The sequence below is a fragment of the Protopterus annectens genome, chromosome 6.part0 (assembly GCF_019279795.1).
Source record: "Protopterus annectens isolate FY-2018-M chromosome 6.part0, PAN1.0, whole genome shotgun sequence".
NCBI classification, from domain to species: domain Eukaryota; kingdom Metazoa; phylum Chordata; order Ceratodontiformes; family Protopteridae; genus Protopterus; species Protopterus annectens.
In genome coordinates, this window is record NC_056737.1 from 401824228 (window position 1) to 401838455 (window position 14228).

Below are 14228 nucleotides of genomic sequence, written 5' to 3' on the forward strand. Positions count from 1 at the left end.
ATTACCCACTATTCCTTCTATTCTCTTAACAGATCTTAATGGGAACATGATACCTAATATCACTGAACAGAGGTACCTAGGCCTAATACTCAATGCCACACTTTCCTTTACCACAGATACAGATTTTGTAATGAATAAAGCCTTTGCTCATTTAAAACTGTTACAAGATCAGTCACCTCCTTATACCTACTGCTCGCAGGGCTATTGCTAAAGATATTTTAATACCGTCCTTTTCTCAATATGCATTCAGCCCAATATACTCATAGAATACAGACTACTGAGAATAAAATCTTCAGATTCATTTTCTTAGCAGACCCCCAGATACACCACTGCAGTTTAATAAAAAATGAAAATGGCTTTCAGTGCCTCATGGGGCCACTTTTCTGCCAAGTACTCTGATTCACAAGGTGCTAAAGCATGGCTGGTGCCTCCCTTTAAGATTGAAATGATCTTTACAAGACAACCGTCATGTAAGTCCACAGGACAATAGTTTTTCTCTAGTACACCCTCCATTTAAAACTGCTGTAGGTGAGAGTGCCTCCTCTAGACATAAACTGGGAATTGATACCTGGAACCACCTGCCTACAGACATCAAGTCTATAAATCATTAAAAGCTTCAAAGATGCACTTAAAGAGCAAATCTTTAGTGAATCTATCTGTAGCTGCTACCATGACAATGGTTAAGCAATTTACCATCCCATATCATGAAGTATAGACTACATTTGATAAACTTTTCTCAGCTTCTAAATGAGTCATTTTATATGCAAATATTTTCTACTGGTGTTTATGTATTTATGACTGCACTATATTGTATGCATATCTTAGCTTGTGTTTTTTTTGTATGTGTGAGTGTGTGTGTGTACATATACATATAAATGTATTATATATGTATACATAATACATGTACATTCTCAGTGCACACTGACTGGTCCATTTAATGCTGCCCTATCTGCATTCATTTTTACTATGTTCTGAAATTTGCTATGTACTCATTTATATATAATATTGTTAACATAAAGATAGTGATGTAATTTCTGTTCTTTGAGCATGGGTCATGATTGAAAAGGGTCAATAGACCAGTCAGTTTACCTGGTGAACAAATAGTAAACGATAATAATAAAGGTCATACAGTAATAAAACATACCATTTCAAAATAATTAGCTAATTTAATTTTTATGGTAAGAATAACACATCTTTGAAGCCTACTCCGCTAAGTCAGTAGCTACTACAGCAGCCATTTTAGTAATGTTTCACCTCCAAGTATATGTGAAGCTACTACATTGTCATCCATGATTGCATGACTGTTGAGGAATTAGTAATTAATTGACACCAGATCTGCCAACACCTGCAATACTGACATGCTCAATAAGTGAAAAAAAAGAAACATGTTTTTACTAGGAGGCCAACTCCCATAATGCAGGAAGGAGTTCCTCCTGTAACCCCCACCCCCCCCAATGTCATTATTCTAACTCCAAAACCACTGCATGTCATGGAAAATGAAATTGTAACTCCAAGAAAAAACAAACAAACATTATCATATAGTAGAGAGAATACTTTCAGTCATGACAGCATATATCTATTGAACCATTTTATCTATTCATACTTTTTCTAAGCATTAGAGATTGGATGGCCATTCTGAAGACGGACACTGAAGTTAAATTAAGAGTACAAGCCTAGCTGAAGCAGCAACTGTCTGAGTACCAGGCACTTCAGATGTAACCGGATTTTTGTAAAAGAAATATGGAAACTGTAATGAATGCATCAGCTTCTGATAAACTTGGGTCTAAAACTAAAAGTACATTTCTAACCATATATATGTGAGTGAGATGTTTCAAAACAAAACCTTGAGTTAAAGGCTCTTTTACTGGTAAGGCAGACTTATTAAGATGAAATAAAGATAACTAAGCTATGAAAAAATATATTGGGTGTAATACCATTAGAATGAAATCTTGTGAAAATATGAGTTTAAAAAATATCTTTATTACCTTTTCATGAATTATGCCCACAATTTTGAAATGCATGCATGCAATCTAAAGTTGTAATACATTCAGTACAGATGTGTGAGGTATATCTGTACTGCATGTAGGATAGGCACCTATACACATCCACCAAGTACCATGTGGATGTTGAGTTTGGTAGTTGGAATACCTTTAATAGCTTTGCACAACTTTATCATTGTGTTTGTTAATGACAGTGGCTAAAATCCAAAGATTCTGTTCACTGACACTTAATTAGCCAGTACGAATTGGTTGTTTAGCTTGGTGGAGAAAATCTCTGGTACAGTGATATGGTAAAGCTGCATAGATGACCACCTTATTGGCATGTCATTACCATGTTTCTGAATCTCACACTGCATTGTCAGTCCTGATCACATTAATGTTCCCCTAACAACCCATGCATTGCAGTAGCATAGAAACATCCCTACAGACGCAGGCACCCAGATGTGCATGCAAAGACACACACAAATAAACGCACTCTTTCCCAGACATTCTCACACATGCACACACACAGTCCAAGCATTCACAAACAACTCACAATATACACTTCCTCATACTCAAATAAAAACTCGTCCACACACTGCTCACATGCATGTTGTAACACACACACAACCACAGACTCACACATATACAGAGTCTTCATCCCCTTCCCACATCCCATAGTATGACCAGGCAAACAAGCAGACACACACACATCCATTCAACTGCACCATGCACCCACAAATGCATGCATGCATATACATATACATGTAAACACACACTCACACTCACACCCACACATGTACAGAGTTCGCATTCCATAGTGTGACCAGACACCCAGATAGATAGGCACACACAAACACACACACACGACGCACACACACCTGTCCAGCTGCATCATGCATCTACAAACGCATTCATGCATATATCCAAACACAGACACACACACACACACCACCAGCACTGCTTTACTTACCTGCACTGTGACTACTCCCATAGGGGTGAATGCAAGACACCTTTTTTTTGCTGGAGAAAAATTTAACTTGGCAGAGTGAATCTCTGACTCTCTCTGCCAAGTTAATTGGGAGTCACAGCAATTTCCGGGGATGAGAGCATGGCCAGTTAGCACTGACATGCAGCTTCTCCAGTGAGAGACTGCTGTATATGTTGTGATTCACATGAGGGGGAAAAAACATAGTGATAGATTAGTCTGTGAATTAGAAAGGCATACTGCTGTGGGGATGCCTTTTGAGATGACTTTTGCATGGCTATAAGCCTTTCTCAGTCCCAGGGAATGTCTTTTCTCAGTCCCAGGAATGTCATTCTTAAGTTCTTCATAAGCAGTACTTTACAAGAAATTCTTATAATATATTTGAAGTAATATTTATTTTATAGCGGTATATATAGGTGTGTATGTGTGTGTTTGTGTGTATATTTTAAATATATATATATATATATATGTATGGATTCCCTTCAGAATCTCGAAATCCTAAAACCTTGAAATTCATATGGTCGAGACCATATGATCAAAGTTTTAGAATGTTGAAATTCTGAACGGAGATCTGCATACAACGCAGAACGCTGTAGTGTGATCTCGGAGTTGGTATATATAAGTAGTGGAGCTGTGGGGGGTGCAGAAACATTTAAACAATTGCTTTTTTTTATTTTGGATTTGTTTCGGAATTTCAATATTCTGAAACATCGATCATATGGTCTCGATCATATGACATTTGATGTTTCGGAATTTCGAGATTCTGAAGTGAATCCATATATATATATATATATATATATATATATATATATATATATCTATAAAATCTAACACAATAATACACATAAGTGTATAATTTCCTGTACCAAGGATCTTGTCACACATCTATTGTTATAGTGAGAAGCTGGCATAACTGTACCATAAGTCCAGTGTAACCTTCCTGTCTTTTATAAAAATGTTATAACTTCAATGTTTTTTTTTCTGCGCACAGAATTTTAGAATGAAGGCCAAGGTAATTTGAATAAATTCTTAGTTATGTACTTAATTCTGAAGTACCCATCTGCGAACTTGATTGCATTACAGTCACTATGCTTTTTATCCCTCATAGGATGAACAAAGTGCAGCTCTGATGCTGAAGCGGCATTTGACATTCCAGCAGACTGTTGCAAATTATGAAGACACAGTCAAGCAGCTGGCTGATAGGGCCCAAAGTTTGCTTGCCCTGGAGCACCCTGACAGGTATATATCTTTAGGCCTTGTCTGTTGTTGGTAACCTTTACTGGAATGAGGAGTCAGTATCATAGTTTTGAGAATGCTTATGTACAGTTAGTAAATGTCTGCTTTTTCCCATAAAGAACAGCACGCAGTATGGATACTGTCTGTTTAGTAACATGGTTGTTATGATAGTACAGTTGTATTATGTTAGGTCTGGGCTACAACCCACTGCTCAGGCAATATGTTTATCCTGCTCAAACTGCTTGTGATTTATACAGGGCAAGATGTCAAAAAGAGGATGTTCTTTGTGTTTCACTGCTGCAGTCATCACATTTGGGTTATCCCTGCCAGGGTAGCCCTCGACCAGCCTGAATACTAGAGGCTTAGTTTTTCTGCGTCGGTTGCTGTTGCTCCAGGACTGACATCAGGTTGTTAGTAGTATAAAGTAAGGTAGCTGACGCCGTTACATCAGTCTTTCTTACCATGGAGCTCGAAGCAGAAGCAGTTCGCACGAGTGCCAGTCGGCCACTACCTGAGTATCTTCTTCCGAATTGAAGCTGAAGTCTTCTAAAACTAAGTGCCTCTTGGGGATCCTTTTTTCTTTCACTAACCGATGTCAGAAAAAGTTAACAATTGTCGCGCCTGTGGAAAGCAAAAACCACACTGAGACTTTCATTCTTACTGCATCACTTGCTTAGGCCCAGACCACAACGTCCCCTGCTGTCGCTTCTGTGCTTTGTTCAACGCCAGAACTATACATCGTCGGGTCCTTATTGTAGCTAGATATTTTCTCTTATAGTCCTTGAATTCTGATATGGCTTTGGTAAGCCGTCCGACAGCAGATCTTCTGAAAAAACGTAAAGATAAAGACAGACACAGACTGCACAGGTCCAAACCTACCAATGACACTCCCGTTAAGCTAGTTGTCAGTTCTCCGGTCCTCAGTGCGGCACTTTTGCAGCCTCTGATGCCCACTTCTGTAGATTTGCAGGCCACTACCGAGACCCTTTCTGAGTCCAGTATACCGCAAAACTCTTCTTTGACTAAGGATCCTGCGGTTGTCTCAACCTTGGATGGGTCCGGAGCCGCTGAGCAGGTACCGGCGTCCGACGAAGGCCTTCACACTACCAATTCTCGACACAAACTGACTACTTCTTTTGCGACTACCGTTCTTTCAAAAACTACCGAGTTACTGAGGCCCAGGTTATGAACCACATCCAAGAAACCAATGACCCAATCTCAGGCACCTGCTTCCATGCCTCAGTCTCAAATGCTTAAAATGGCGGAAGACCTTATCATGCTTATCAGGGGAAGCCAAGCCAACCCTTCCAAAAGAAAAAGAGATCTGTCCCCTGTAGTTTTGTCTGAACAGGAGTCCGATTACTCTGATGCATCTGAGTATGAAGACATGCAACCCCTCTCTGCTTATGAGGATTCTGATGCAGAGGATTCCATTCAGTCAGCCTCTCCACAAGAGGATTTTTCCTTTGGGGAAACCCTTCACATCTTAAGGGAGCATTTCCAATGGGAAAGTCAGGACTACCCTCAGTCTAAAAAGAGACTCGGGGAATTCTTAGATCTTTCAGAGCACAGACCCCTGACCATCCCCCCAGTCCTGAATCTTGTAGAGGATGTTTTCCTGGAATCCATCTTGACTCCTGACAACGCTACCTCTTGCACCCAGAAAACCAGACAGGTATTACAGAGTCCCTGATTCACACAAGTTTGTTTTTAAAAATCCTACGGCTGACCCTGAGGTCATTTCTCAAAGGCCTAAAGGAATTAAAGCAACCTCTGATAAGAATCCCATCCCCTCAGATAGGGATTCCCGAGCACTAGACAGATGAGGAAAAAATATACATCTCAGCTACTCTTGCTGTCAGAGCACTAAATTGTCAGTTTCATATGCTAAAATTTCAGCAACATACCCTGGAACTCTTCAAACAAAAAAATGTCTTCCTTTCCTGCTTGTGCAGAATCTAGAGTTACAAGAGGTAATGCATTCTGCAACTCAAGTAACTAAACACACCTTGCACTGTGGTTTTGACGCCCTAGAAGCTTCGTGAAGGGCAGCATTCACCGGTTCTGTCCTCAGAAGGCATGCATGGGTTAAGGAACAGCCCTTGTCAGACCATGTTAAATCTAAATTATCGGATGCCCCGTTGCACAAAGACAACTTATTTGGCACTAAGCCAGAAGAGGTCTTAAAAAGGATGGAAGAAATATCTATGCAAACAGTTAAGGATTTCTTATAGGTCCAGCAGACATTTTCCCTCCAAGCACTGGTCCTTTCCTGCTCCTACCAGGTCAGCTCAGCCCAGACCCCAGGGAGCCAGACGCCACAGACAGCAGCCACAGGGAATGCAGAGATCTAAGCAGTGAACTACTTCCACTTCAAAACCAGGGAGTTGTAAGCCATGCTCTTATGGTAAGAACTCACAATGACTCTCCTCTCCTAGCCCCTCCCTCTCCCCACCTCCACTTACCCCTAGGAGTAAAGCTCTCCTTTCATTCAAACACCTGGGCCACCATTACCAATGACCGCTGGGTACTCAACATAGTGTCCCAGCGATACAAATTTTCTTTCCACACCCTTCCAACTCCAAAAGGGTTTCCATATCTACCTTAAACCAGTGGACAGAGGCATAAAAGCAAGTCCTTTCCCTGCTCTCCATGAGGGCAGTAGAGCACATTCCTTCAGAACAGATAAGCCAAGGTTTCTACTCCAGACTTTTTGTGGTACCCAGGAAAGGTGGGCAGCTGGTGCTCCATCCTTGATCTATCCATTCTAAATACCTTCCTGGTGATCCCTAAATTCAAAATGCTCACCCTCCAGCAGCTGCTACTCATGCTGTCCAAGGATGCTTGGCTATCCAGCCTAGACCTAAAGGAGGCCTACCTCCACATTCCTATCAGGGAATCATGCAGGAAATATCTCTGTTTCAGGGCAGATTCTCAGCACTTTCAGTTCTCTGCACTTCCATTTGGCTTATCTACTGCTCCGAGTTTTCACAAAATGTCTGGCTCCAGCCATTGCCTTTTGTAGGCAAAGGAATATCCAGATTTACCCATACTTGGATGACTGCCTAATTCAGTCAGACAGCCAGGAACAGCTGCTCAACCACCTGGCCTTTGTAGAGTCCCTACTAACCTCCCTGGGGTACACAATCAATGAAAAGAAATCCAAACAGGCACCAACCCAAATGATTATATTCCTGGGAGCAAGCCTGGACACAGCATCCCAGATGGCATTCCTTACACCAAAAAAGCAAACCTTCCCGACAACCTACTTCTTTCAACTAGCCACCAAACTCCAACTATCTGCAAGGAAAATCTGGCAAGCTCTGGGGTTCATGGCATCTTGCATTCTCCTCATTCTATATGCCAGACTGCATATGAGGAAACTTCAGTGGTACCTAAAAAGCCTTTGGTGTCAACACTCTCAAGACCTGGAGACTCTTATACCTGTAATACCTTGCCTCAGAAAAGATCTTTGGTGGGCAACTGCATGCTCCCTCAACAAAGGACTACCTTTCCCTCCACCCCACACCACCCAGACCCTCACCACAGATGCATCAGATTATGCCTGGGGTGCACACCTTGATGGCAGGTGCATACAGGGCCAATGGAGCCCACAACAAATCCATCTGCACATCAACCAAAAATAGATGATAGCTGTCCAGCATGCCTTGATAGCTAGCCCCTTCTCTCCCCAGGAGCTCTCTTGATCAAAACAGACAACACAACCATGATGTGGTACATCAACAAGCAGAGAGGGACTCAGTCCTCCCCTCTATGCAGGCTGGCCATAACCCTTTGGTACACAACCTCTCCCATGCAACTCCACCTGTTAGCGCAATTTCTGCCAGGTTCTCTCAACTCTCTGGCAGACCACTTAAGCAGAAATCTTGTGGACCCACACGAGTGGCAGCTCAACAGAAGAGCCTTCACCCTAATAACTCAGAAATGGGGTACCCCAAAGGTTGACCTCTTTGCTTCCACATCAACCATCAGCTCAGCAAGTTCTGTACCAGGGAGCATCACAGCATGGCTTGGAAAGTGGGTGCCCTGTCCTTCCCCTGGGTCAAACTATCAATCTATGCCTTTCCTCCACTACCTCTCATCCCCAGGGTACTGATCAAAATAAAGGAGGAAAAAGCAAGGACAAGTCTTATAGCTCCAGACTGGCCTTGCCAGCACTGGTACCCCTTGCTGTGCAGCCTTTCCCCTCTGCCACCTTGGCATCTCCCTCAGTTTCCAAACCTCCTGCCCCAGAGGGAAGGGGAATTCATGCATCCCCAATTGCAGACACTCAGTTTGACAGATTAGCTTATTCCCTAACCCTCAATCAATCTGCCAGCCTCAGCAAACAGGTTTTAGATGTTATGCATGAGGCCAGACGCCCTAGCACTAGGAAGTTTTATGCTGACAAATGGAAAAGGTTCTGCACCTGGATTCAGGCTAAGGGAGCCAATATGGCACAGCCCTCCCTCCCTCTCATCCTGGATTACTTAGCTGACATGCTACACAGTGGACTCTCCTTTTTCCTCTATTAAAATTCATGCCTCTGCTATCTCTGCTCATTTTCCCACTGAGCAGCCCCTTTTCTCACACCCTCTGATCAAACAGTTCCTAAGAGGGGCTAGTAACTTGAGGCCACCCAGAAGAGCACTAGTCCCAGCTTGGGATCTTAACTTTGTGTTGGAAAAGCTCCCCCCCCCCCCTTCGCACCTGCCCCTTCAACAAAGTTAAAATTTCCCTCCTGGAAGACAGCTTTCCTTCTGGCCATCACTTCAGCCAGAAGGGTCTTTGAGCTGCAAGCACTCATGGCTGTGGAACCCTTCGTCTTCTTCCATGCTGACAGGGTATCCCTCAGGACTAACCCATCCTTCATGCCCAAGGTGGTGTCCAGTGTGGGTCTCAACCAATCCATTCATTTGCCCACCTTTTTCCTAACCCACAGAACAAGGGGGAAAGTATTCTGCACTCTCTAGATGTGCACAGGCAGTTCAGATTCTATCTAGACAGGACTAAATCCTCCAGAAAGTCTGCTCAATTGCTGGTTAGCTTTGTTGCAGGGGCAGAGGGCAAAACCATCTCCAAATGGATAGAACACTGCATCCATTTCTGCTACAAACAACATGGAAAGCCTCCCCCCAATAGGATCAGGACTCACGCCACCAGAGCAGCCTCCACCTCTGCAGCTTTCCTCAGAGGAGTCCCCACCAAGGACATCCTGGAGGCTGCCACCTGGACATCTGTTCACACCTTCACCAAACATTACCACCTACCAATCTTCTCCAAATCCAGCGCAGGGTTTGCCTCTGCAGTCTTGCAGGGCATCCTAACCAGCCCCTAGTTTCCTTGACTGCCCTTTTCCTCAGCTTTTGGAATCAACCCAAATGTGATGACTGCAACAGTGAAACACAAAGAACATACTACAGTTGTGTACACTTACCATAAATGTAGATGTTCGAGTGTATTCACTGTTGCAGTCCTGGTTTCCCTCCCTCCATCCCCCTCTTCTTTCTTCTCTTTCCTTACAAGGGACATATTGGTATTTACTTTCTACTGTTGGGGTTCTTTCACCAGACCCTTGCTCCCACTTGGGAGGTCCTCAAAGGTTAGGGCAAAAAAAAATGATGTAATGGTGTCAGCTGCCTTACTTTATACTACTGACGACTTGATGTCAGTCCTGGAGTGACAGAAACTGACACAGAAATACTAAGCCTCTGGTATTCAGGCCAGCCAAGGGCTACCCTGGCAGGGATAACCCAAATGTGATGACTGCAACAGTGAATACACTCGAACATCTACATTTATGCTAGGTGTGCACAACTGTACTATCCAGCTACAGGATTAACTGATTTTGCCAGAAGTGGCTTAGAAATGTTTGTTCAATCCAGGGACTCAGCTTCCCAGCATGCTGTCAAGCCCAGCCTTTTATATGTTTTTATAGCTTTGTTTCTACAAACTGTGTCACAGAATCCATCACAGTAGCAATAATCATCAGCTAGTAGAAGTTATCTGGTATGTAAAATTGCACATAGTCTTAATATGTAATGCTTTACTTTACCCTTGTATTGGGTTTTTATTTATTTATATTGATACTTGAGTGGCCTGAACCCAAGCTTTATCAATCATGACATGATTATATTACATGAAATTGTACTAAACTGTATATGTTGAAAGGCTAATCTTGTATATGTAATATTTAATATGTAACAGTGAAGAAGTCTAACTAAAATTACTTATCAAAAATGCTCCTAAAATATTACCTAATAACAGAACTTCATTTGAAGTTCTGAGCAAACTAACCATGTAAACATGGAAAATATCAAGAAGTATACAAGAGAGACCCATTATCAGACAGGTACAGTTTTGTGTTATATATGTAATGCATTCACCCAGAAGAATGGAATGTAATTGTATAGGGTGGTAAGATGTATAGGTGAAGAAAAGTGAAGTCATGGCCAGATTAGAGTGTTGTAGCTGTGTTAAGTGGATGTTTTAGAAGTGGTTTTGCTTAGTAAGGAAAGATTATATCCAGTTTTTAGGTTATGTCAGCTCATGTGTTGCAGTTTGCCCAGAGTTCAAATTTTGTGAATGATAATAATGTTGAATGCCTCTGAATGTATAAAGATTTGAAATTACAGGTTTTGCATCCCTGAATGAAAGAGAACGCACTATCACAAGAATAGGGGATGATGTGAGATAAATGTAGAATATGAGTCGCAAGAAGCAGAGTGAAGGAATGCAGTGAAAATTTATAGAAAAGAGTAATTCTGAGTGAGGACCTTTTATGGAGGTGGGTGTGAAACAGCCAGATATATGGAAGGTGGAACAGGGATGTTTTGTTTTTGTGAATTGAACCATAAAGTGGACAGTTGTCTTTGTAGCTGTGAGTTTCACAGTAGTGGAGTCCAATTTAACTAGAAGGTGTAGAAAATATTCAAGGTTAGTTATTAGCACTGCTTTATCCAGTGAGCATCATGTTTCCACAGTTAGAAACATATTGAAGCAAGTATGGCTGATAGTTCTTTACATTATCTTCCTGAAGGGAGAAAGAGGAGCAAAGGTCTATGAAGATGTTTAAAGAATTACAAATTTATATTTCCAAGCACTAGACATTAGGTGAAGTAATAGTCCATCTGGCAGAAATTCTGCTTCTCGTAGATGTGTTGCCAAAGCGTGTAACACTAGATGTTCTTCGTGTTTCACTGTTGCAGTCATCACACTTGGGTTATCTGCCTGCAGATAGCCCTCAATCAGCCCGAATAACAGAGACTTGGTATTTCTGCGTAGGTTGCTGTCACTCCAGGACTGACGTCAGGTCATCAGGGGTATAAAATAGGCAGCCGACACCATTACATCAGTCTTTCTTGCCAAGGAGCCCAAAACAGAACCAGTTCGCACTTGTACCGGTCAGTCGCTACCTGAGTTTTCATTTCCGAATTGAATCATCCTCAAGTCTTCTAAAGCTAAGTACCCCATTGGGGATCCTTTTTTCTTGCTCTAACCGATGTCAGAAAAAGTTAACAATTGTCTCGCCTGTGGAAAGCAAACACCCCACCGAGATTTCCATTCTTACTGCACCACCTGTTTAGGCCCAGACCACGACGTTCCTCGCTGTCAGTTTTGTGGTTTGTTCAATGCTCAAACAATTCGTCATCAGGCCCTTATTGTTGCTAAATATTTTCGCTCTCGATCTCCGTATTCCAAAATGGTGTCGGTAAGCCATCCGACTACCGATCTTCTGAAAAAACATAAGGATAAAGACAGAGACAGACCGCACAGGTCCAAAACTGCCAACGACGCTTCCATTAAGCTAGTCGCCAGTTCGCCGGTACTCAGTGAGGCACTTTTGCAGCTCCTGATGCCCGCTTTGCAGGCCGCTACCAAGACACATTTGGAATCCGGTATGCCGCAAGACTCTTCTTTGACTACGGAACCTGCGGATGTCCCTACCTTGGATGGGTCCGGAGCCACTGTGCACCAGCTTCTGAGGAAGTTCTTTGCATTACCGATATTCGACACAAACCGACAACTTCTTTTGCGTCTTCAGTTCTGTCTAAATCTACCGAGTTTCTAAGGCCAAGAGTACGAACTACGCCTAAAAAAAACGACAACCCAATCTCAAGCACCTGCTTCCTTGCCACAATCTCAAATACTTAAGTGGCAGAAGACCTGATCATGCTGATTAGGGGAAGCCAACCTTCCCCTGCTAAGAGAAAAAAGAGACCTGTCCCCAGCAACTTTAACTGACCAAGAATCCGACGACTCTGAGGTTTCTGAATATGAAGACTTGCCTTTATCTGTTTATGAGGATTCAGATGGGGAGGAATCCATTCCCTCTATTTCCCCTCCAGAGGATTTTTCTTTTGGTGAAACCCCACATACTTTAAGAGAGCATTTCCACTGGGAATGCCAGGATTATCCTCAGTCCAAAAAGAGACTCAGAGAATTTTTAGACTTGCCACAACATAGATCTTTAGCTGTTCCTCCAGTTCTAGATGTTGTGGATGATGTCTTTATGGAATCCAGTCTAACTCCTGATACTTTACTTTGTGCTCCAAGGAAACAAGACAGATACTGCGGAGTTCCTGACTCTCACAAATTTATTTTCAAAAATCCTACTGCTGACCCAGAGGTAATTTCCCAAGGGTCTAAAGTTATAAAAGCAACTACAGCTAAGAATTCCACCCCTTTGGACAGGGATTCCCGAGCTTTAGACAGATGGGGTAAAAAAGTGTACACCTCTGCAACTCTTGCCATTAGGGCATTGAATTGCCAGTTTCACATGCTGAAATTCCAGCAACATATTATGGAACCTATTAAGCAAAAATGATCTACCTTTACAGACTGTGCAGAAAATAAAGAATTACAGGAGCTTATGCATTCTGCAAGCCAAGTCAGCAAGCATACCTTGCAATGTGGGTTTGACACCCTAGAAGCATCTTGCAGGGCAGCAGTCACTAGTTCTGTACTGAGAAGGCATGCTTGGCTTAAGGAACTGACCTTGCCAGACCATGTCAAATCAAAATTACTAGATGCTAATTTGAATAAGGACAATTTGTTTGGCACCAAAGCAGAAGAGGTTCTAAAAAAGATGGAAGAAAAAGTGAAGTCTATGCAGATAGTCAAAGATTTTTTGCAGGTGCAGCCTCCAAGATTCATTAGGCATTGCACCTCGAAACATTGGTCCTTTCCAGCCCCCTCAAGGCCATCTCAAACTATACCCAGGGGGAAACAGATCCCCCAGATTACAGTCTCAGGGTATGCAGAGATTTAAGCAATGAAGTACCTCCACTTCTAAAACAGGGAGTGCTAAGCCACCCCCTTAGGGAAAGACTTTGCAATGACTTCTGAACTCCACTCCTCACCTATGCCCAATTGCTCATGCCCCTAGGAGAAAAACTTGCCCACAATGCAAAAAACTGGACCTCCATCACCAAAGACCAATGAGTCCTCAACAAATTTTATCCCAGGGATACAGATTTTACTTCCACACACTGCCAACCCCAAAAAGGTTCCCAAACCTTCCTCCAAACCAGTGGGCAGAGGCACAAAACCAAGTTCAGTCCCTGATCTCCATAAGGGTAATTCAGCCTGTTCCTGCAGAACAGATAGGTCAAGGGTTTTAGTCCAGACTTTTCCTGGTATCCAGAAAAGAGGGCACTTGACACCCAATCCTTGATCTTTCCATTCTAAACACCTTCCTGCTGGTACCAAAATTCAAAATGCTCACCCTTCAGCAGCTTCTTCCTATGCTGTCCAAAGATGCCTGGTTAGCCACCCTAGACCTAAAAGAAGCCTATCTGCACATCCCAATCAGGGAATCATGCAGGAAATATGTATGTTTCAGGGAGGATCTATGCATTATCAGTTCTCTGCACTTCCCTTTGACTTGTCCACTACTCCCAGAGTCTTCACAAAATTCCTAGCTCCAGCCATTGCCTATTGCAGACAGATAAACATTCAGATATACCCTTACTTGGATGATTGCCTGATTCAGGCAGACTGTCAGGAAAAGCTATTGCAGCACC

At 42.6% G+C, this 14228-nt stretch overlaps 1 protein-coding gene across 2 annotated transcripts in view; it reads left to right on the top strand.

The window, feature by feature from the left end:
- LOC122804338 (spectrin beta chain, erythrocytic-like) overlaps positions 1–14228 on the top strand; it is a 2132081-nt gene that overhangs the window by 1544439 nt on the left and 573414 nt on the right. For both annotated transcript variants that reach the window (XM_044074141.1, XM_044074142.1), the window contains one exon: positions 4076–4206. In XM_044074141.1, the coding sequence (XP_043930076.1) occupies positions 4076–4206 (131 nt within the window). The remainder of the gene's footprint in view (positions 1–4075; positions 4207–14228) is intronic.